The sequence below is a fragment of the Gadus chalcogrammus genome, chromosome 10 (genome assembly GCF_026213295.1).
Source record: "Gadus chalcogrammus isolate NIFS_2021 chromosome 10, NIFS_Gcha_1.0, whole genome shotgun sequence".
NCBI lineage: Eukaryota > Metazoa > Chordata > Actinopteri > Gadiformes > Gadidae > Gadus > Gadus chalcogrammus.
Window position 1 is genome coordinate 16255100 of NC_079421.1, and position 25022 is coordinate 16280121.

The 25022-nt window shown below is 39.4% G+C and overlaps 3 protein-coding genes across 3 annotated transcripts; 1 reads left to right on the plus strand and 2 right to left on the minus strand.

Annotated features, from left to right (window-relative positions):
- Positions 1–514: 514 nt before the first annotated feature.
- LOC130391047 (uncharacterized) lies at positions 515–4841 on the minus strand. Its single transcript, XM_056601231.1, has 7 exons — positions 4832–4841; positions 3236–3363; positions 2938–3024; positions 2379–2617; positions 2113–2260; positions 1782–1891; positions 515–1323 (listed from the first exon to the last, which is right to left on the minus strand). The coding sequence occupies exons 2-7, from the start codon at positions 3315–3317 to the stop codon at positions 1012–1014; spliced, it is 978 nt and encodes a 325-aa protein (XP_056457206.1). The 5' UTR covers positions 3318–3363; positions 4832–4841; the 3' UTR covers positions 515–1011.
- Positions 4842–12159: 7318 nt separating this feature from the next.
- On the plus strand, positions 12160–13542 carry urp1 (urotensin-related peptide 1). The gene is made up of 5 exons (XM_056601197.1): positions 12160–12262; positions 12557–12685; positions 12824–12867; positions 12950–13055; positions 13401–13542. The coding sequence occupies exons 1-5, from the start codon at positions 12160–12162 to the stop codon at positions 13430–13432; spliced, it is 414 nt and encodes a 137-aa protein (XP_056457172.1). The 3' UTR covers positions 13433–13542.
- A 3526-nt stretch (positions 13543–17068) lies between these two features.
- On the minus strand, positions 17069–22739 carry clic2 (chloride intracellular channel 2). The gene is made up of 6 exons (XM_056599983.1): positions 22421–22739; positions 20902–21011; positions 20240–20365; positions 19518–19618; positions 19142–19323; positions 17069–18866 (listed from the first exon to the last, which is right to left on the minus strand). Exons 1-6 carry the CDS (start codon positions 22472–22474, stop codon positions 18705–18707), a joined length of 735 nt encoding a protein of 244 aa, XP_056455958.1. The 5' UTR covers positions 22475–22739; the 3' UTR covers positions 17069–18704.
- Positions 22740–25022: the final 2283 nt, after the last annotated feature.

Sequence of the window (25022 nt, forward strand, 5' to 3'; positions counted from 1 at the left end):
TGCACTGCAAAAAAGGCCACTCCTAAAATAAGCAAAAAAATATTAATACAAGATATTTTTGCTTTGGAATAAGCAAAAATATCTGCCAATGGAACAAGTGAAAATTGTCTTAGTAAGATTTCTTGAAATAAGACATTATATTGAAGCCTAACAAGATAAGAGTGATCTTGAAATTAGCTGGGAAAACTCATTTTTAGCTATATTTTACTAGTATTGTGATGTTGTGTGTCTCATAATAAGCTTGTCATGCTCAAAAATAGTATTTTCCTCTAAAAAGCAGTATCTTTTTTTTTGTCATCCTGCTTGTTTCAAGTGTATTTAACACATTTTTAGTTATATAATTGTTACACTGTTTTAGATTTAAGTCCACCAGATCTTGAAATTAGCTGGGAAAACTCATTTTTAGCTATATTTTACTAGTATTGTGATGTTGTGTGTCTCATAATAAGCTTGTCATGCTCAAAAATAGTATTTTCCTCTAAAAAGCAGTATCTTTTTTTTTTGTCATCCTGCTTGTTTCAAGTGTATTTAACACATTTTTAGTTATATAATTGTTACACTGTTTTAGATTTAAGTCCACCAGCTACTTGAAATAAGATTAGAAAATGGCATTTTGAGACAAAATGTCTTGAAGTTAGCCTTCCTGACTCTTTTGCCATTATAAAAAGTAATTTACCATCCTGTCATCAAGTGTATTTACCTTATTTTAAGCTCTACAAAAGTAATACTGTTCTAGATTCAAGACATTCACCTACTAAATTCAAGACATTCACCTACTAGATTCAAGACATTAACTATTTATTATAAGACAGAATAAATGAAAACTAGTCCTGCATTTAACCCAATTTTTTTTAATTGAACATAAAAGGGAAACATCTTAATTTCTTCAACATTTTGGCTCACAGTATTTATGGAACTCCAACATGAAAACATGCAATGAACATGGACTGTGGCAACCTTGGCGGGAGAGAGGAAGTGCTATCCTGTACACCACATATCTGACCAGTGGTTTTATTGGCCAATAAAAGCTTCCCACTCAGCCATGCTCTTCTTGTAAGACGATGTGAGATCTCTCTCATGGATTTTGTCTAAGAGGACCTCCGTCTGGATGACCGAAAGCAGAGTGGCTACACACTTTGGATAGGTCAGGTGTAGGGTATAATAGTAGGCCATTAGGTATAAAGCACTCTCGGTAAGCTTGTCTTTTGGAAAGGTGGTTATTCCCACATCTCCTACCGCTAGGAGGCAGTTGGACGGACTGACAATCAGGACTGGGCAGGAGAGAGGCCGTTTTTTCAGGTATGAATTGGGGTCTTCCGTTTCCTGTAACACATAACACAGACATCCTTCTGTCAGGATAATGCATTTTGGTCATTCGGAACAACCTAGGCTAGAAGGTCGTTTCCAAACACAAAACTTTACAAAGTAAAATTCTGACAAAAGTTACAGTACTGAGAATATCCCCAATGCATTTATTGTTTATACACTTCTAGCCTTCCAAAAGAACTAAAAACCAAGGCTAGGCTAGTCTTGCTTGGTTATCATTGGTGATAAAACCTGCTACCATGTAATGCACCCATTTTTGTACTGTGACATAGCCAAGACATCTACCCATTGAAAATCCTTTTTCTAAAACCAAATGTTTTCTTGTGTCTTTGAAGGATTAGAACATACAGTATGGAATAGGAAATACATTGGGAGTCATCAGAGGCAGCACCTTCAGTTACAATTTTTTCCGATACTGCAGTCAAAATGATCCTGCAACATTTCAGATAGCTCACCTCGAGGACATGCACCAGAGCCTCACTCGCATTTCGTACCCTCTTTGGAGGAGCAGACGTGGAGGGGAACAGTGATGGCAGCACACGTAGGATCTCAAGAGCCTGTTCAGCTGCACAGGAAAATATTCATTACTTAAACACTTGGACAAAGTGCACAAGGTCAAATCTGATCGAAAGGTATACAACACACACTGCTGAAAAAATAAAAAACATTCAGCCATCAATGGGATAGCCGTCACGTCATAGTTGAAAAAGGACAAAACACTAGCTCGTGTAATTGACAATTAACATGCCTGTAGTGCAATGATAACACCAAAACAGCATTCCCTACCTTTGTCCATTCCCATTGGGGGTTTCAACGCCTTTTTCCATACACCAAAAAACTGCACCTTCTGGCAGAAGTCATGCCATCTTCCTTTCAGTTCATCGATGAAGTTGGTGTTATCCTTATCCAGAATGCGTTGAAGCTCCTCCATCACCTATGAAATATATAAATATACCAATTCAGATATTTGAATACATCATTTAAGAGGAAATTGTTTTTTTAAACATGTGTGATACCATGGTTTTAATCATGCACAGTCAATAATGACTTACATGTCCAACGTCCCTGAAACATTGATATGCATCTAGAACTTTCTCGTGTCTGTCCTCCTCGCGAATGGTATTTGAGTCAATGAATGCTCTCCGGGATACAAATTCCAAATCCAAGAGATGAGAGACATCGTGGTGGTTTGGATTTTTTCTTTTATACAAAGTTTGTAGGGTCTTGTAGTGCTTGGCCAAGATCGCTGGACTGTAGGAGTCTGGACTGTCAACATCTGCAGACTTGTTAGCTGTAAGACACAAAAAAAATAAATTAATATGCCTGTTTAAAAAAAGTTCATCTCATGTTGTTGCATGACAAAATATGTAAAAAAACTGCAATAAAAATCATACATTAACATTAGATTAAACTTTCATGGAAATTAATTAACAATTATCAGCCCTGTTCCTAGCTACCAATTACCTATTCATTTTTCGAATTTTGACCATTTAAATGCCTTTTCTTTTTATTCTGTTAATAAATGCATGAGAACTATTTGCTTGAAACTCATATGGTCATGCAATCACATACAATTGCATGCAAGCACACAAGTTCACCCCCACTACACACAGTCATGAGACAGTTGGACAAACTCAGCATCAGGACTGGACAGGGCAGAGGGTGCTTCTTCAGGCAGGCTTTGGGATCTCCTTTTTCCTTCAACACATAACAGACATATTTCTGATAGGATAATGTACTTTAAGGATCATTTCGGTATTTTGGAACCCAAAATTACGTTAAATTAAAAAGAGCAATAATGCAACGAATGAGACACATGGGTTTTAAAAACATAACATGGGTTTATTAGTTTATCTAAAATATAAGTACCTCACAAGGGCAAATGTGTAAATAAAAAGTTGAAACTTACCTTCTAACTGACTTTCTGAGCCTTGGCTGTCACTTCCTTCTGTGGACCGATCCAGAATGATTGTTGAGTCACTTGAACCCATTTCATCCGTGTCTGATGGATGCTCAAGACAACCCCTCTTTGTAGAGCTGCAAAGATAAGTCAGTTAATCAATTAGTTGTCAACTACTAAAATCAGACTTATTTGTATAGCACTAACAAAGTGCTTCGTAATGAAAAAGCAATATCACCCACACAGATCCAAAGCAATTACTTTGTAGTCAAACACTAAAATAAGAGCTCCTTAAAAACGGGAAGTAAGGAAAGGGGTCGGCAATTGGCGGCCCGCGGGCCATAACTGGCCCCCAGATTATTCTGAAGTTATATTATTTATTTATTTTATATATATGTTAGCTTAAAAGGTAAAGGGCCGGATACAGTGAACTTTTTGAATTGAAATGTATCAATCCTGCTACTACTCCCGGAAGGTTAGAGACACACTCGTCACAGTCACGCGTAAACTGCAAGGGGCTGAGCGGGAGTTTTGTAAACTATGCAATATTAAATTAAACGGAACCCCCCTCTATAAACATCCATGGCGACCCAAACATTACGTATTTTTACGTGATACTGCACGCAGAGAAAGGCAGGACCTGTTTACAAAAGTCGACAAAAGATTAAGACGCCAAGCTCTGAGACTTTGCTGTTTAACGCAAGTAGTCTCTGATGAGGCTACTTCGCCTACAGCTCATCTAACGGTGAGTAGGATAGGAACGGAGGATTTTGTGTGTGCGCAAGTCAGTCAGCACCCGCCATGTTGTGTGTGCGTAGTCAATCAGCACCCGCCGTGGTGTGCGTGCGTGCATGTGTGTGTAGTCAGTCAGCACCCGCCGTGGTGCGTGTGTGTTGTGTTATTTGGCTGCTTTTTTAGGTGCGCACTACTGCCCTCTCTCCAGCATAAGGCCTCTCTACACTGCCAAGCCAGTTCGGTCGAAGCTCAGCACGCTCTGCGATTTCACCGTCTTATCTCAAGTTTCCTGTGTAAAACCGAGGGCTAAAATCCCCCGTTCGTCACGGTGGAGGCTTTCTTGGTTTACTAGAGAAGGCAACATAAGGAACTTAATAAATCAAAAAAATCGCACATTAAATCGCAATCGCAATATTGGTCAAAATAATCTCAATTAGATTTCCCCAAATTGTTCATCACTACTTGGTATATGACTAAGCCAGTTGACGGGCCTGCGTAGCAGTTCCAGATGCACTTTCATTAATCAATTTCTTGAACTAGCCTTTGATAATGTTCTGGCCTGCCACCTACTGGCTGGAAAAAAACATTGCCCGAGGCCAAACTTATTTGCCGAGCCCTGCACTAGAGGACTCATCGATCAGTTTGTGCATTTTTATTTTTTGATGTCAATTATGATTTAAGCTTTTCAAATGTGATTATTTTCTAGCTACTCTAGTCCTCTATGACAGTGAAATGAATTATTTAGGGTTGAGGACCAAACAAGACTTTTGAGGACATCACCTTGGACTTTATATTGACCAGACAATTGATTAATTATCTTGAAAATTATTAACAGATTAATATTTGATTAAATTATTAGTTACAGCTCACCTCTTTGAATGTCTCCCAATCTGGAGTTTCTTTTTTCGGGGATCTCACATTTTGCAGTCTTTTGTTGAGCTGCGGTGTACACAGTGACCTGCACAAGACATTTAATCAATTTTTCAAATTCGCTACTAAAAATGTCCAACATGAAACACAGTCATCACTGGATGCATTTGACTTACCCATGTAATGGAGGTCTTGTCCTGCAGCAATGGGGTAGTACAACTACTATCGTCTTTGCATTGCTGTTATTTCTGGCTTTGATGGGTATCGGTTCTGTGATTCTCATCCCCCTTTGCCCTCAGGATTGAAATCATACTGGTCATGGTGTTCCGAATGAGCCGGCAATCTGAGCTCCTTCGACATTTGGCAGTTGCGCTGTTCGCCTGTCTTCAGGCAACTCAAGTACGTGTTTTCTGACTTGCTCAAGTTCTGTGTCTGTGTGCAACACATATTCTGGCGATGATAACTTCACAACCTTTTCAGCAGTTGTGTACTTTGCAGGACTTGCTTTAGGAGTCGATGTCTCTTTCGCATGGGTGACGCATTAAAGGAGGAACTGGCCGATAATGTTGAGTGTTCTTGTCCAGACTCCTGTAAAATAAAAGATAATGAACTACTGCAAAGAGCAACATTTTTGTTTTTTGTGACAACACAAAATGCAATGTAGCATTGACAGCTCTGCTCACGTATAAATAAGCAATGTTCCATTTTAGGGGTGAAATCGGTTACATCAACTAACTGAACACCTATCAATTAATCTAAACTGAATTTAACACACATGTAGACTGCCATGCCTGTTCCAAAAACACTGTGCTGTTAGCTCAGATGTGCTGCTGCCAATTTAAATAGGTGGTTAGTTTAGTTTACTTAACTGACCTCCCCGAGGCACCATGACAGGCCCGCCAGAGCTCTTTCTTCCGTTAAAAGTTCTCATGGCCTGGGAAAAGATCCCGCAAGTCTTCACGAGGACAGGGTGCTCATCATTGTCTCGTGACTGTGTGCAGCTATACGAAAAATTGGAAAGACAAACATAGCAAGATGAAACGGGCCCTAGAAGTGAAACTGCAAAAGAGGCCTTAGAGTATACACTTCATTCAAATTAGGTAGCTAGTGCTACCAGCTTAGTATAGAAATGTAGAAGTACCTATTGGCTGCTGTTGTATTCATATAGACTTTACTAGAATAACTAGAGCTGCCATCAACTAGAATTTTCCTAGTGACCAACCAATTGTCATTTGTCGCCATTAGTGACTAGTCTTCACAGTTTATGAATTCAGCGGGAACAAAGTAGTGGCGCGAAAATTTACTTGGCTTTTGTCCTGAACACACATAATTACAACATTATCCCCAAAGCGCAATGCAGTTCCAAGAATTTTCCTAGTGACCACATTGTCATTTGTCGCCATTAGTTGACTAGTCTTCAGTTTATGAATTCAGGCGGGAAACAAGTGGCGCGAAAATGTACTTGGCTTTGGTTTGAACACAACATAATATACAACATTATCCCCAAGCGCAATGGAGTTCCGACAGTATTTTTTTGCTTCAATTAGGCCTTTGCATTACTCTGTTCATATATGATAATATATTGCATACTTACCCCGTACAATCGACACTGCGACCTCAGCCAATTCTTCCATGCCGTTAGCTGACGTAGATTGTTAATTAGCCCGCCTCGATGTCTCTGTTCGGCTGCAACGATACACAATAAACACTGAAAACACATTGAAACGTCGCGAACATTCAAAGGGTGTGCGATGTGAACTACAAAGATATGAGCACTGGACCGCGCTTAATTTACTTGGCAGTGAAACACGTCAATCTCAAGTTCAAACCCAACATCGGTCTCAAATAACGTTAGTTTACGCCATGGTTTACGCCCCACGTTCTCATTTGCAGCAGGCTAGCTGGCGGGTGTAACCATAGTAACGAGTTTTTACGGCAGTCTTGCGCTACCGTACCGACCTTTGACCAGTTTAAACTTTACAGGCGTCCTCTTGCCTCTGACATCTTTGCTTCCAACATGATTTGGCGTTGCTGCATATGCTACATATTTGTGGCATTGACTCTGAGACAACTTTTGAGTCACATTAACACCATGCACAGCCGCAACCCTGACTTTTGCGTCGTGTGCGGGATTGATGGCTGTCCAAGTGAGTACAGGGTGTATAACTCCTTTTACTATCACGTGAAGCGGACACACGTGCATCATCTTCTCCGAGTTGAAGCGGCGGAGGAGGAAGGACCGACTCGCCACGGTTTACCTGGAGCAGGTGAATGGACAGCCGCAAACGACCAAACTAATGCAAACCCTGTGGCTGAAACGGAGGGCTCAAGCATTCATTCCAGCGGTAAGTCGCTACACAAGATAAAATGTAACTAAACATGTATTTAACTTAGGTCAACTGTGCCTGAACTTTTGTCAGTAACGACTAATCGAACCTGTAACGCAAATACAACTAGCCTAAATCGGCTAGTTAATGGTTACATTTATGTTGACAAACGCAGCCTACCGCCCCACAGATTGTCCACTTATGATCAATGTAACCAGACATTACATTACAGGCTAGCGAGCATCAATTAACCTGTATTTAATTGCATACATAAGACTCAGTCGTGATAAACTCACCTTGGCTGAAAACTGTAGTGGAGTGCATATACGTAGATATACTGGACTGCAGCGTTGTATCTCTGCCTCCTGCTGCTGCAGCAGAGCAGTCCAGTCAGACCGTTCAGCAGGGTGAAAGATAGTTAGCTGACAGAAGGAGGTTTACATATGATGTGTTCAAGGTGGGCTCAGTAAAATGACTATTAGGCAAAGTTAAATAAAATGTCATCATGATATGTTCAAATGTGTAACGTCGAGAAAAATAAATGTAGGTACACTAAAATAATAGCAGTGTATCTGCACATTAATAAGCAAACATTTAGAAGTTACTTTTCTAAACAACTGCTTAATTTTATATGCAGTAATTGAACAAATTAATTCTTTGATAGTTAATTTATTTAGTTTAATTATTAGTTACGTAAATCAGTTACCAGACATTAAAAAAGGTGAGACAGTGTGTGACAGGAAGTTGTCTCCGTATTTTCCCTGTTTTAATAAATATGTTTGTTGTTAATCTCTTTCAGAGTGGATTTCAAGAAGATGGAGAGGGTCTCACGAATGTTGACCTTTCTAAACATGCAACTGCATTTCTTCTTCAAGCCAGAGAAACCCATCGACTGACACAGGTAATTTATGCCATTGATTTTCCAATTATTATATTTAATTTTTAGTTGCAAGCTTAAAAACAATAATCTTAAACTGTAAAATGACTTGGCCACTGTTCAGTCCTGGCATCTTGGTTGATCCGATCACGGGTCGAAAAGCTGTCAGAGAAACACCTGACATTAGAATGTTTGCCACATTAGTTACTTCAGTGACCACGGGTGATTCGGATCTCATTTGCCTTCCCCGCTATATATGCAAATGGTAACGATACGTTGCTTACAAAATCTGCCCACTCCACTATATATAAGTTGAGCATGATACTAAGAATAGAGACAATATAGTACACCTCAACCTAACACTTTTAGTGAGCACTGTCCACTGGTTGTGATCCTATTGCTCAAAAAAACCGAAGTCTAAGACCAAGTGTAAACAAGGCTGGTAAGTTGCGGAAGGCAATATTTTTCATGAAAGTTTTGCTGGAAATAGGCCCATTTGGATCATGCAGGTCACGAACAATATGGAATTGAGGGGGTATTTAAAAACCCGCTAGTGGTATGAGTTTGTAGTTGCTGCAATTGTTGATTATGAATTTTATAATCGAGAAGTTTGTTGTTTGTCTGTGTTCTACTCCCCAGAGAGCTGTTGTTACAATAGTGGGTGGAGAGTCCAGCAATAGCAGGCCGCATTATTGAGCACCTAAAACTGCAAATGAACGATAGGATTGGAGAGACAGTTCCTGTTGACCTGGATCAACTAAAGATTGAGGCAATGGGGGAGAGTTGACCATTGTTGACCCGTTCTGTCAAAGTTGCTTCCACCCATGTGCAAGGATAAAGACCATGGAAAGAACGTGTGAAAACCAGTTGAAACCAGAGATGTTGTTCGGCAAAACAAACAGTATTGGTAAGGTGAAACCTAGGAGACGAGACAGATGTCTTACAGTAAGGACATTGTTTTTTCATTAGCTTACCGTTGGTGAAAAGTTGGAGGCAGCTGCTATGCACATCCAAGAACAGTGCAATGATTGCTGAGAGACCAAAGACGTGTGAAGGATGGATTTTTCATGAGTTCATTGATAGGAGAACAGTTTTTAAGTCACCCACTGTTTTTGAAAGTTCCCACAGCAGTTGCAGGTGGTTTGATAGACAAGATGAAATTGAGCTATGCAATCCTCCTTGTGGATCTCGTGCAAACAAAAACAAATTGTTTGATTTAGTACACCTTAGTAACATCAACCCTAAATACAGAAGACTTTGCCGCTATTTCGTCTGCCTTGCCATGTGGTAAAATCAATAGATCTTCTCATTGTTGGTATTGATAAGATATTGGAGAGGAGTAACTGTGATTTCCACTGAGCTGGCGTGATGGTGTCCCGGTTGTCACTACTGACAAAAGGTGAGAGGGACAATTATGGGGCACTTATGTCTGTGTGCGGAGACACTTCTAGCTTCAGCATGAAGTGGCCTGGATTTAAGATAGGAGTGGGATGTGCCTACAGTAAATGCAGGCACTGTGAATGCAACTTTGAAGACATGCAGGTCGTGCAAATGTAGAAGATTTTTTTTTTGTTAAAAAGGACAATGTCAAGTCATAACAGTCAATGTATGACATTGAGAAGACAAAATACTGACTTTTGAAAGAAAATCTAAAAAAAAGCGACCTATGGCATAAACAGAGGAAAGCAAAATTACCAGAATTGTCCCTCACTTTTGATATAATCAATCAAACCCCACAAGACATCATGCATGTCATTTCTGAAGGTGTTGCCCCATATGAAATCAAATGTGTTTTAAAGCATCTTGTGCTTTCAGGACACATGGACTTAGATGCATTCAACAGTGCAATTATTGGTTTCCCTTATTCTCCTGTGGAAGCAAGGGATAAGCCTTGCCACATATCTGTCAATACACTGTCATCAAATGACAATAAATTGAAACAGTCAGCTGGGCAGATGCTGGTTTGTTAAAGATTCTGCCTTTCTTATTGATAAAATTGGAGAAAATGATTACACACAAATGCTACTTAAGTTGTTAGAGATAGTCAAAATTCTGTTTTCCACCTATTATTGCTCTCTCAACTCTTTCAAGGCTGAAGCTTTAATAGAGCAACATTTAAAACATTTCAAACAACTGTTTCCAGATGCAAATATATACCCAAACAACATTACTTGCTGCATCTCCTTCTCAGATTAAGGCACTTGGGTCCTACAGTGAGGCATATGTGGCATGCCTTTGAGTCAAAGCATTGCTTTTTAAGCAGTGGGGCTTTGAAAAGTAGTTTTAAAAATATCTGTAAGTCACTTGTGAAGCACAACCAACTTTATGAATGTAGTCAAATGTGCATGAGAAACATCCAATTTGTTCAAGTGAAGCTGACATGGGCCCAGCCTCTGAGGTGAAAAATGTTCACTATGTAGAAGTAAAGATTAAAGACTTCTTAGGAATAGAGCACGTTGAACTATAGTTTCAGTAAATTGGATTATGCAACATGGAAATAAGCATTCATGTGGGAAATCTTTGGTTATTTCTAATGTCATCAATGATACTCCAGAGTTTGCACTTGTGAAAAACATTTATTATTTTAAATGCTTCAGTGTATTGTTTTGAATGCCAACCTCTCTCTACAGTTGGGTGGAATGATCATTATTTAGCTTACGAGGTAGAAGTTCCCGACCTAGCTCAAGCCAATATTTTCATGGATGCTGAAAAGCTTGTTGATTATACACCATGCTACTATGTAAACTTCAATAATAGCAAGTACATTCCACTGAAGTATGATCTCTCAGATATCCTCAAACATCATTCTTGAGTGTATTGAGTGGGTATTTGGGCAGATTTTTTTTTTAAGCATTGAAAAACACTTATTTATGACAGCATTTATTTTTATTTGTTACTTAAGTAATAATGTGGTGCAGTATGTCCAGAGGGCAACAGAACAGAGGAGGTAACATAATTCCAGCTTTTGCCTCTGTCTTTTTTACACATCACATCGACATGGTTTGATGGAAATGTAAGAAAAATAGCCACACTGTACTGTGCATTGTGAGTTGTTGTGAATTGGGCATGTTGACCTGCAGTTTTCAATAAAGCAGATTTGTTTTCTCAATTCAAGTTAAGTCTATTTCTTGAAACAAGACGATTCATCTTTTACAAATAACACAGCAGCTTAAAAACCTAATGACATGTCAAAAAAGCTTGTTTAACCTGAGATATAACTCAAAACAAGATGTTTTCAAGACAGTTTCACTTAACAATATATTCAAGATGCACTGTCTAAAAACAAGCTCCTTTATATCACTTAAATGTTGCTCTTTAGGTAATTTTGTCTTATATTAAGTGTGATGAGATATTTTGACTAGAAATTAGAAAAATATATTTGGCAAGATTTTGAGTTTTTGCAGTGTGTTCATTCAAGAATGAAAGTCAAAGTCGTTTCTCTTCAAATATCAAAATCTTGCTTGAAAGCCTTCTTGGCTCCCGGTTGTGAACTTGACCAGCTTTCCAACCAACACAGAGAAAAGTATCGTGCACTATTTGACCATATTCCATTCACCTGTTCATCTCTGTGGCTGGCGCAGTGTTTTGGCTAGAGAATTGCTTGGGCATGGTGAGAGTGTGAAGCTCAAGGTAAAAACATGTGTCATATGCCAGAAGGGTAAAAGTTGGCCCTTGCATAATGTAGAATAAGGTTTATCTGCAGAGCTAACCAGTCTCACACTCGGACCATTTGACTCATGCATATCGAACCAGTAAACATGTTTCTTATAATTATACTCATTCCCCATATCTACCGGTTCATCACAACCCTTCAAAGACATGCTCACAACATAAATGGGAGAGAGCCTCAATACCTTCCCTGGTCAGTCACTGATAGCTGTTAGAGTCAACATTTGTTATGGCACGCTGTACAAGCAGAGATAGTCTGGGGATGAATTGACAGGGTCCCTTGAATCGTGTCTGTGACGACAGGTCCATCACGTCAGAACCATTAGGAAGGAGACTTGGGGTGATGATAATGTATTGATCTGCTTGTGATGGACGGGCCATGAAACCTTTATATATGAAGTTCTTTCACCTAGCCGAGGTAGTCCACACTCGGGCCCCCTTAAGCTACGGTCACTATGCTGTCTTTAGCGCTGTTCTACCTTTTGGCCGTGATCTGCTCTGCAAGAAGGACCCATGCTCTACCGATTTATCCTGATGCCGACCCGGAACCACAGGCAGGTAAGAAAAACTAGAACGAGATCATGTGGCTCATGAAATCCTTATCTTGAAATAATATACATACAATGACGGACATTGGTGTATTCACCAACTACGTCTATATACTTAATAAAACTAAAAGCCCAGACCGCAACCTCATTGGCTCAATAGGATATGTATGTAATTAGTATGTAATTAGTATGCATTGAGTGATGTTTGCGTTCAAAGTTACGTGTCCTCAACAGCAAGTCATTGGCATTGATAAATTGACACCCTAGACACACAATGTCATAACACAACAATTTATCTTCTAAGATTTCATGCAGAAGTTAGCGGCAGAGGTGGAGGATGGAGAGATCCCGGTTCAGGGGGAACAGAGAGAGGGGAACAACCTCTATCCGCTTCTCGATCAGCTCTACGGGGGCAGGGACTCCTGGAACAAAGGTAGAACTGACAAACTAAAGGCATTGAGGCCAGCCCTCTTGAAGAAATCAATTACATTAGAAATTGCCCCGTTGTCATGTCCACGGTGTTAGGCTTGTACTTAATATGCATTTTTTGTTGTTGCTATCTCTCTCAAAGGGATCACTAAAGATTCCACTCCCAAAGAGTCATACTCCAACATGGTAGGCCAGCTGATCATGAAATAATGAATGGGAATTTGAGAAAAACTATGGTGACATTAAAGCTGTTGTTTTTGGGCTCCAGGTGGACGACCTTAAAGAAGTGGTGTTGAAGTTGGCAGCGGCGGACAAGCTTCGCTCACAGGGCTTTCTTCGATCCGGGCAGAGCTTACCTAAGACCAACAAGAGGGGTGAGCCTTCAGTGTTCTGCCATTGTATGGTATTCTTTAGATAGGTATAATTGCATGTCCAGAGGTCAGAGGCAAGAAGGAGCCAAACATGCAGCTTTGCATCTAATTACAATGGTTTATGATAATAACTACACCTTTTCATTAGTCCCACTGTCATTAGTCCAGACTGGTTAACCCTGTTATACCTGTATGTGATGATAAACTCACCACGATGTTAGCCAAGGATGTGATTAACTCATTCCATGTACAGGGGAAATTGGTTAACATTGTATTAAGATGTAGGATTTGTTTCAAATCTGTTTTCTGTTCTTGCAACTTATTTAATCTTTCTTGTTTCCTTGACAGCATGCTTCTGGAAATACTGCGTGACCAACTAGGACGTTTCCATGATGATCAAAAATCCTTATCCTCATCATATTCTTGTGTCGCGAAGTGAACATTTGATTTTTACACATAACATTATTTTATACATATTGCCAAGAATATAAAAAAGATGAATTTAAATATATTTTTTACGTTTGCCTATAATCTTTCGTTGTCAACGAAAAAAACTAAATGTAAAATGGTCCCTGATTCTCTCTCTCCCTGTCTCTTTATCTCACTCTTTCTCTCAAACTTATTTTTTATCTTTCTCTGATAATTGATCATACATATGCACACACACTCCAAATAAAAATGTGTCAAATATTAAAATTGAAGGAATGAATGTGTCATACAGGTTAACTCTTAACTTATGGTATTATAAATTGGGACTGATGAACTTTACAAGACAGTTAATTGTTGGGGTCAGTTACAATCTTAGAGCAAGTCAACTGAGCTTTACTTGGAGTAAACACCATGTGAACATTGATACAGGTGGCAAGAATCTAACCTGTAAAATATCTTTTGGCCACTTATCAAAAAGGTGGGATCTAACCACAGACCCCTCCTCTTCCCGGGGCCCACGAGGGCCAGTATTCAGGGTAGAAGGTTGTCAAGTCTGAGGGTGTTAGGACCTTCATATCTTAAAAACTTTCTTTACACGACATTCTGATCAAAGAGGTTTTGTGGGCCACAGTTCTGAGAGGCTTCATCCCACAAAAAATTATGCTAACTTTATTCTGTTAGCGCTGGAAATCTAAATGTCGGATATGTCATTCCCGGGACCAGGGGGGGGGAATGACATATCCGACACAAGATGGAGCATTTGCTGAGCCTTTGTGAGTCACTCCTTCTAGGGCTGGAGCCCCTAAATAGATAATTGTATATGTCCTTTGAGACCCTCTTTGATATAAAAGAGACCCCAGGTCTATAGCTCACTTAATATTGTCCTTGACCCATAAGCAGCCTACTCAATGCATCATTTCCTGTAGGGCTACAGCATCCTAATTGATCATTCTAGTATATTTGATTGCCCTCTTTCATAGAAATGACACCACCACCAGTGGCAATTTTTTTTTGGTGTTTGTCGACATTAGGGGTACACCATACAGAAAAAGGAAGCTTGCAATGAGCATTTCAGAAATAGTCAATATACACACTCAGGATGAGGAATTAACTATTTTTATGATAAATTAATGAATTGTATTAAATAAACCTGCCTCATTAAATCATTGAACTTGTTGTTTTGCTTTCATCAATAGGTTATCGGCTGTGTCAATTCCAAATCTGTCCGTGCTAACACATATATCCCCTAGACAGTGATAAAAAAACAATCATGTTGATTACAAAAGTGATTTATTAATTAAAACTAACGCATTCAAAAGGCAACTTCAAATATGTGTTTATTTTCTAACCAGAGGAACCTAGATTACGCCAAAAACAAAACCATTTACAGCAAATTACACTTAACATAGAACTCATGAACTTGTAACTAACTTGAACTGTGATTACAATGTGCACATTATTTTTCCTTATCATAGCATTCCGCTCCTATCAGGAACGTAGAATAATTATTTTCGGGGGGGTTGTTCAAAATATTGTGTTCATTATCAAATTTGTGTTTAACTTTAACGATGCTGAAGCAACTCGGTCCCAATTAAACATTGCTCCTTAGTCATGACGGGCCTACCACTGCTGGATGCATGAGTGATCAGGCCATTAAGAAAAAGCATTGATACTGACCCATCTCACTGCAGAGGTAGTGGCCCTTTCTTTAGGATGTTAATTTTCACAGGCAGTCTTTGCAAATCTCAAAACTGATATAAAGCAGCTTTATTTTATTCAACTTTTGAAAAGGCATTGGTTTTAAAAAATTAAATCAGTTAAAATGTCTAATAATCAGACGAAAAATACATAGACCTATTGCTTATAATCATGGGAGCGCATTGTGATTAAAGAGTTTGAGTGTTCTAGCTGCGGCTACGATTAGCCCATCCTGAGATCAATGACCTCAGTCGTTCTTCATATCTCCAGGGAAGGCATAACAACAAATAATCAATCATAATATTATTCATATATTCATTGGATAATAATGTCAGAATTATTCCAGAACCATAAGTATTTTGCTGTTATTATTCCCTGGATTTTTTAACAAAATCTCACCATTTTAAAAACAATGAAAGCCTATGAACACAGGATGACGCAGCAGTTGTAGTATTACAATTAAAGTCAAACCCTATGTCTACCAGTTCATCAGAACCCGTCAAAGACACGTTCACAACATAAATGGGAGAGAGCCTCAACACCTTCCCTGGTCAGTCACTGATAGCTGTTAGAGTCAACATTTGTTATGGCACGCTGTACAAGCAGAGATAGTCTGGGGATGAATTGACAGGGTCCCCTGAATCGTGTCTGTGACGACAGGTCCATCACGTCAGAACCATTAGGAAGGAGACTTGGGGTGATGATAATGTATTGATCTGCTTGTGATGGACGGGCCATGAAACCTTTATATATGAAGTTCTTTCACCATGCCGAGGTAGTCCACACTCAGGCCCCCTTAAGCTACGGTCACTATGCTTTCTTTAGCGCTGTTCTACCTTTTGGCCGTGATCTGCTCTGCAAGAAGGACCCATGCTCAACCGATTTATCCTGATGCCGACCCGGAACCACAGGCAGGTAAGAAAAACTAGAACGAGATCGTCCTGTAGAGTCCTGAAATCCTTATGTTAAAATAACATGATGGTATTTATATTTAGCAACCTCGTCTATATACTTAATAAAACAAAAGCCACACCTCAACCTCATTGGCTCATTATGATGTATGCATTTAGGGATGTTTGTGTTCAAAGCTGCATGTCCCCAACTGCAGACATGTCCACGTATGTCAAAACTTAACAATTGATCTTCCCAGACTTCATACAGAAGTTAGCGGCAGAGGTGGAGGATGGAGAGATCCCGGTTCAGGGGGAACAGAGAGAGGGGAACAACCTCTATCCGCTTCTAAATCAGCTCTATGGGGGCAGGGACCCCTGGATAAAAGGTAGAACTGACACATTGTAGGTCATTGAGGCCAGCCCTCTGGAAGAGATCAATTACATTTGAAATTGCCGAAGTACACCGAGTTAGGCTTGTACTTAAATTTACATTTCTTTGTTGTTGCTATCACTCTCAAAGGCATGACCAAAGATTCTGCTCCCAAAGAGTCATACTCCAACATGGTAGGGCAGCTGATCATGAAATAATGAATGGGAACTGAAGAAAAACGCTGGTGACATTAAAGCCCGTTTGTTGTTTTCGGGCTCCAGGTGGACAGCCTTAAAGAAGTGGTGTTGAAGTTGGCAGTGGCGGACAAGCTTCGCTCGCAGGGCTTCCGTCGATCCAGGCAGAGCTTACCTAAGACCAACAAGAGGGGTGAGCGTTGGGATTTAGTGTTCTGCCATTGTGTGGGCATTTTTAGATGGTGTCATTTATATTGCCAGAACCAAGGCAGCTAATAAAATGGCAAATAGGAGATGACATTACCTCACTGTGTCATTAGTCCTACTGTCATGCCTGTTGTACCAGTTATACTAAGATGGATAAAACCCAACCCTTTAACAAACCAAGACAGGTCGAGAAAGCAGAAGTTTGAAAGATAAAGACTTTATTATCACTTGTCACAAGTAACAAAAAACCTGACTTGGTTTGCAAAGAACTCCTGTTTTGGGGTTTGGCTTCAAGTTATATTCCCAAAGTCTGTGGAATTCCTCCTACATACACCGGCCAATCACAACGCCCTCTGCATTGGGCCTAGAAATTAGGCCCCTCCCCTAATTTCTATGATCGTAATGAAAATCTCTTCTAGCATATATCCAAACAGTTTACAACATTACCACCATAGTTGATTGTTGAATGCATTCATAACACAGGCAGTGATTGACTCAAGCATTACTTCGTTAACCTTACCATGTAAGTTAGCAAAGTGAGGGGAGGAATGAACAGGGCTCCTTCTTCCTTGCTACCGTCATAAAGCCCTCCCTGTCTTCTCCTGTAAGGATGAGTTCAACCAGGTATAGAGAGGTTTATAGCTCTTAGGGGTCAACTTGGAGTCAGCTAAGTAACTGTAGTTCATCTCAGGGGTGGCTGAGGTTGTAAATGAATGACACACGTGTGACTCGTGTGGTAAATATTTTTTCCAATAATACAGTAGGACTCATGACAACGAGTTGTCATGCGTATTAGTATTCAAATCCGTTTCAATATTCTATATTCTTATTACTATATTAGTATTCAAATCCGTTTCTGTTCTTGCAACTAATTTTATTTTTCTTGTTACCTTGACAGCCTGCTTCTGGAAATATTGTGTGACCAACTAGGATGTTTCCATGACGATCAAAAGTTCTCGTCCGCATCATATTCTTGTGTTGAAAACTGAACATTATAATCTTGGACACAAAATATTGTTTATACATATTGCCAAGTACATAACAAATATGTATTCAAATATATATTTTTAAAAATATTCAAAAATAAACTTCTGTTGAATTTATTCATTTCAATAAAAAAAACGTTATTGCCAATATGTTCCCTAATTATCTCTCTCCCAATCTCTCTTCTCTATCTCCCATTTCAGTGTCATTTTGTCGTTAATGATCATACATATTTACACAGACTTTAAATAAAAATGTCGTGGTAAATGTTAAAATTGAAAGAAGAAAATACGTCTTTAGGGTTGGCATAATAGTGACTATATTAGTATTCCAATTCATGCTAATGCATTTGTATGAGTTGAGAGGCTCTTTCTTTTTTACATTTTCAAATATTTAATTTATTATCTAAATTGCTGCTCATGCATAGGATAACACAAACACACACGCCTACACAGAGCGGCACAAATCAAAACATTAATAACAATTATTTCATACAAAATATATTTATTCGTTGAACTTTAACTATAAAAATCATTGCTATGGAACTGTAATCAAACTGTTTTTGATTTGAATTACACTAGAATTGTCATTGTCAACAATAATTATGTTATATCTGTTTATTTACAATATAGACACAAAGAGCTAAATGCTAAATTAGATAATCATTCAATTACATACATACTTTTCTGTGGGAATTATTACACAGACACAAATGCAATATAATCAGATCAGTTCTCCATTGTATGGTATCATTTGGGGTTGTAAGCTAGAATCTTGGCGCAAATTAAATATATTTTTGTAAGTTTTTCTTAGTGTCTTTGGACTGCTGCCAATGGATCCCCACACACATTATTTAGATGAGGGAAAACAAAGGACTTTATTTCCTTTTGTTGGCCACACTGAAGTAAGCCTTCTCGATTTCAATGTCGGCCGGACAAGTCTGGCTGAATTCCTCTCTTTCTGAGGCGTTCTGAAGGTACTGCCACACGCCTACGAACTGGGCTGGGATGTCAAAGTTGCAATACTTCTTGGCAGCGATCTGAGAAATGCAAAAGAAAACACTGTGAGGGGGGAACAGATTTGAAAGCTTGCTATTCAATATGATCGGTAATTATATGAACCTAGAGGCAGCAATTCACTCTATAAATCAATTTTAGGTTGACTCTCTTATCCATAGATACAACCTTTTCAAACATCCGCCCCTAATTTTTACTAAACTAGTTATTTGGCTTTTGATATTTTTAAACTTCAATTTGAAAGTGAATGAGGCCTACAGCAACAATATTAAAAGCATCATATTTTAATCTATTTTACCTTGATCACATGCAGTCTGGGCAGCAGGTTGCAGTCCGCCAGAGTGAGGTGATTTCCATCGATGAACTTCCTCTTGGAAATGACGATATTTTGTCTGGAGTTGTGGTCGATCTCTTGAGGAAGCGGGGATATCAGGTAGTCATCCAGACGCTTGAACTCCCGTAGAAGATTTTTTTCATGGACTAGTCACAAAACAAGAATCATTGTTACGTTTCTGATTGTGTGCAGTCTTTGGCTTTGATTAAGGTTATTCAATTATTATGTCACGTTTGCTTTATCTTTCTTTGTATTATTTAATTTTTTATTTGGAAATCAGTGAGAAAACTAGATAATCTCGATAACTTTATAAATACTTAATGGACTCCGCACAACGTACAGGCATTATTTGGACTGTTCTTGATGTAAGCAGAGAACTTTGCAAAAATATCAGCACCGACATCAAAGGATTCTTTGTTGAGAGGGCTCAGGTGAGGGTACCTGTTGGGGAGACCAGAAAGCTGGAGGTGGGTTTTCAGCTCATGGGGATATATATATATACATGCATTTTTAAGCACCAGTTTATCTTTTGCAGTTTACTACTACATCTACTACTACTCATCACAGCAATACAGCTACCAGTAATCATACTACTACTAGTACATACTGTGAGTATAATCTACTACTACTACTACTAAAACTTCTAATATGACTATTGTTACTACTACTAGTACATACTATTACTACTACTGCTTCTTCTACTACTACTAGTACTACTGCTACTAATACTACTACTACTAGTACTACTACTGCTACTACTCCTACTACTACTACTAATAATAATAACAATTATAATAATGTCAATGTCATAGTAGTAATGTACATAGTAGTGTGTAAATCTTCAACATAATTACAAATCTGTTGCGCTTCATTCAAAAACATGAGCAGAGTACATTCAGTCATTTAACAGAGATCATGTAATAATATAGTGTACTCTTTCTATCCTCCACAGCTATTTTCCATGACCGAACACATGAACCATATAGTTTCAAAGGCCTGGAGGTGGAGTGGAGAAGGCTTGTGGTACGCCTTCTGTTCTATAATGAATGCACTCTGTATTACCTGGGTGGGGCCAATGTTTGTTCTAGAAACTCCTCGATCTTAATGAAGTCCGTTTGGAGCGTGCCATTATACAGGAGGAAAGGGGGGTTGGTTCCAGGAGCCAGATCCTTGAGCTCTGCTGGTTTCCTGCACACAAAACAGAGAGGGGAAACGGTGTGTGAGTGAGTGAGGGCTTTATCTTAAAAAATATCAACGTTTTGTTCACTGTCCCTCAAACGACGAGGTCACAATCATCTCAGTTTGTAATCTAGCGTGATATTGTGTCCTTCTGAATGCAGTGGACATAGTGGGAGAGGCAATACAGGGTGTGTGGTGGATTTGTGAATTGACCAATGATTGGTGATTTAGTGAGCAACACACAGGTGTGGTCGGCTGTCATCAAAATCCTCCTTTAATAGTTTGCTCAACAGCATTGGCAGTGAGGGCTTTATTGATGAAAGGCTCAGTTATAAAAAAGAAAAGGCGTGGTTTTAAAGCACACATGGTCCTTTGAGAAGTGTTGGGTTTAACAAGGGCCAGTGGCACACTCCGTAAGGGAAAGCCTACTTACAGTTGAAATTTGTTGGCATTTTAAGAAAACAAATATTCTGAGGCTTCTGTTTAAAAGCCCTTGTGGGCCAGATGCTCAGGAAGTTCAGCGACATGGGGGAAGGGGAGCTTACTTCCTCATATCGACTGTGGTCACTGTGAACTTGACTCCTTTCAGCCACAGAACCATGAAGAGTCTTTGGCAGAATGGACAGTTCCCCACATTCTCCCCATCATGTCCCGCCTGAAAGAAACAGATAAGAAGTGTAAATCAGAAATCTGTGACCCTATCCCGTCTTTGATTTGTACTGTATTCATACAACATGGTTTCTATGATACCATAAGTACGCAATCACACATTAATTGGATGTTCCCTGATATTAAGAGGATGGCCTGTACTGCTCTGACCGGGATTATACTCTTCCCATGCCTCTCCCCTTCTCTTTGATAAAGTACATAGCGAGGCCTCGTATCTTTCCAAGAGGGAAACAATCAAACATCGGAGGAAAAGATGGAATGGCACCATTTTACGGTTCCTCATTCCTTCCTCACGCCCTATCCAGGCAGTGTGCCAGGTCCATTGGTATACTTTTCCAGTGAACATTGTGGAGGAATGCAATGGTTCCTTAGGGTGGTTTTATTAGTTGATAAGTTATAGTATTATTCATATTATAATTATAATACTGAGCCATATGTTTTCCCTGGGACAAGTGCCGTTGACCAATTAAAGTTAAAGTATACTGCATATGCGTTTGTGTTACTTTGTGTGTCAATTAAACTACCCTTAAATTGAAGTAGGTAATAATTCAACATTAACATTGAAATATTGGTAGCTTTTGGTAAAAATAATGCTGGCCTGGCTATCATAATAATTTCGCTAAAAAAGTTATAGAGCATTTCGTAAACTTTTCCACGTTTGTGTGTCGAATAAGTGGGCCTGGCATAGGTTTGCATGCAGGGTCTTCCATAAACACTATTCTCCATCTGGGTGAGCATTGATAAGATGGACTCCAGCGCCTGTCATCAAACTTTGCTGATAAAAACGGACGACACGTTGAGGAGGTTATACAAGCATACAGGCTCCTCGCTTTCTGCTGCTCTTTGTATCACAATATGATGCCCTTCAGATTAACAGTTATCTCTGAATAACATTAACTTCAACTTTGTTATAAACTCTCTGACCTTATAACAAAGCCAGGGCTGAAATCAGAAAAAGTGGGAGTGAGTCATTCACCCATGTAAAATCATTTTGAAACAATGTTTTTGGTAGTTATACTATTTCTTTGAACAATTATTTCAAGTAAAGGGAATACCTATTTCACCCCACTTTCATCAAGGAAAAATAAACACAATAAGTTAATCACAGAAACTGAAACAACTATGCCCTGAAAAGACCCCCCCCCCCCCACACACACACACACGCACACGCACACGCACACACACACACACACACACACACACACACACACACACAAGTTATTGAAAATAAAATATAGTATTAATAATAGTTGTTAAGGATTTGACAAATGCATCACAGTTTATATTAACCAAAGCCGATCAGTTTGCAACACTGAAAACCAATTAGGGTCTAGGAGCGTCTCGGCATCATAAGAAAGAGACCATAAGGGACGTAAACAAATCTGATTGACCCACCTTGATGAACAGCTCGATGAGAGGTTCTATTTCGGAGCTCTGTCGCAGCGCCATGAAGTTAAAATAAGATCAGCTACGCCAAACAAACCAATGACAAAAAGTCCTCCAAAGGGTTGTCTCCGAATGCTCCTTCGCAATCGAATGGGATGTGTGTGGCTAAAGAGAGCTAGTTGGCAGCCCGGAGCTGGAGTGGACTATGACAGGAGAAGGTGTCCTGTGAAGGTTTCCTGACTTCGAGTCGGATTTATAAGGAGTGTCAGAGTGGACGTTCCAGACCTCATAGGTGTATGCATGGCTTAAATCTACTACAGTGTTTTTGTCTGAGCTGTGGGGGGGGGGGGCGGTCCTGGCTGTACGCACGTCTTTTGGAGGAGAGGGCGGGGTGCACAAGGGTGGGCGGGGTACAACCCTCCTATGTACGTACCCTCAGCCAGAATATAAGAGCGCAGCTTAAAATAGCTGCGCTCAAGTAGTGATCAACAATGCAACGGCGTTAACTATCGACTCAAAGGGCAAATATTGATTCTATTTTAGTTTTAGAATTGAGATACATTTCCGCTTTCTCATAGTGTCGTGAGACCAAAGTGAGTTAGGATACAGCCTATGATCTGTAAACAGAAGAGCACAATGGGTGTGCTATTTAATAAAGGACCCAGGTTGGGGTGGTGGGGACACATAACGCTACAGCACAGATGAAAGAAAGATAGAACAGTTTGATCAAATTAGTTTGTATTGAAATACAGAACAGAAAGAGTTTATATGATGCAAGGAACAAATGATGACGCATTTTTAATGTTACGAGAAACGAAGGAAGTGAAAATTGGTTGGAATTTAAAAAAAAAGTGGAACCAGTCAGCTGTGATGCCTAATGTGACCTCATGGGGAGGAGTCAGAAGGGTGTGATATGTTAAAATGACATTTTAATGTATGATTGAGAACTATCTAAAAGTTCCTTAAGTTTTCAACATTATCTTGTGTCACTTTATGATAAAGATACATTAATAAACATGCGTTAATGCAGAAATAAGTATTTACTAACAGTAACTTAACAGTTAACTAATATCAAGTAATAATGAGTGAGGTCAACGGTTTAAACAGCCAACTGTCTGGGGAAACTAAATCTGATTGTGGTCATTTGTTTAGCCAAGTGAAGAATAAGGTTTGGAGTACGTTTGGCATAGGCTACAACACAAAGTTGTCAGTACAAGGAAAGGCACAACTAAATTAGACAATAAGCAAGCATAATTATGGCCAGCAGCCATCAGAAATACACAAAAGGCACTTGCTCACTCAATATTGTATTACAATCCTCCTCCTATCATTAAGGTCTACCAGTAAGAACGTATGAGGTTACAACCTTGTTATTTTGTACAATACTGATTCTTCCCTGTCCCTACTTATAGGGATATTACTCACTCTCTTGACACTAGGAGGTGAATGGAATTTTCCCTGATAATATTATGCCTGGGAGTGCCATAGTGAGATGAGGAGAAAGTTAACATGGTGGAAACAGGAGAAAGTTATCATGTAAGCTATGTTTACATGAATGGGGAAGAATGTCAACAAATATGCACTTATAGAAAAATGTTAATGTGTACTGTTAACAGTGCTATAACAATCACTTTTCAAGTGCAAACTGAAACCAACTGCTGTTGTCTTCATAGTGGTAACACAACGAGACCGGGGATTTCCTGAGTGACCCTGGAGAAGAATGATAGTGAAAATGAACAAGTTGCCAACGACCTGCCCCTCTTCCTCTTCCACAAAGGAAAAGGGAAAGGGCTATCTTGTGGAGATAGAGCTCTGTATCTCCATAGGATGCCAAAAGGACTTGTTATTTGCAGAAACTGATTACATGCACAAACACACATGCTTGCACGGGCACACATACACACACACGCACGCACGCACGCACGCACGCACCCACGCACGCACCCAAATTTCAACCGGTTACAATCATTCAAACCATTAAACAAATCTACACACTTGTATCTTAAATAATATCCAAACGGAATTTCAATATCATTTAAACTTTATTCAGAATCACAGTTTAAGTTTCATACCGGTGTGGGTACCGGATTGACTCGGCTGCCAGATCGACTCGGGGTCCTGCGCTTACAGATGACGTATCGACACAAGCCAATGGACAAAACCCGGAAGGGTTGTTTGTTTATAAACGGGGCTCAATCATGGACTTAAAAAGAAGGCTCAATCCGTTTTGGTTTTGATTTAATTGAACGCAGCCCGTTCTTTCGCACAACAACAATAATAATAATTTGTATTAACAAACAATAATTTGCACATTCGATTATTATTCATAGATTAGAAAATGAAAGGGGATCGTTAATACTTTTACGTTAATACAGGCTACTTTTAATCACGCACCGGCTCGCTATTCACACACACACACACACACACACACACACACACACACACACACACACACACACACACACACACACACACACACACACACACACACACACACACACACACACACACACACACACACACACACAGTGCAGGGCAATACATTTGACGTTTCAGAGTCTTCAGTTCATTTTTAATTTCTGCATTTTTAGCAATGCTTTGTGCTTTTCAT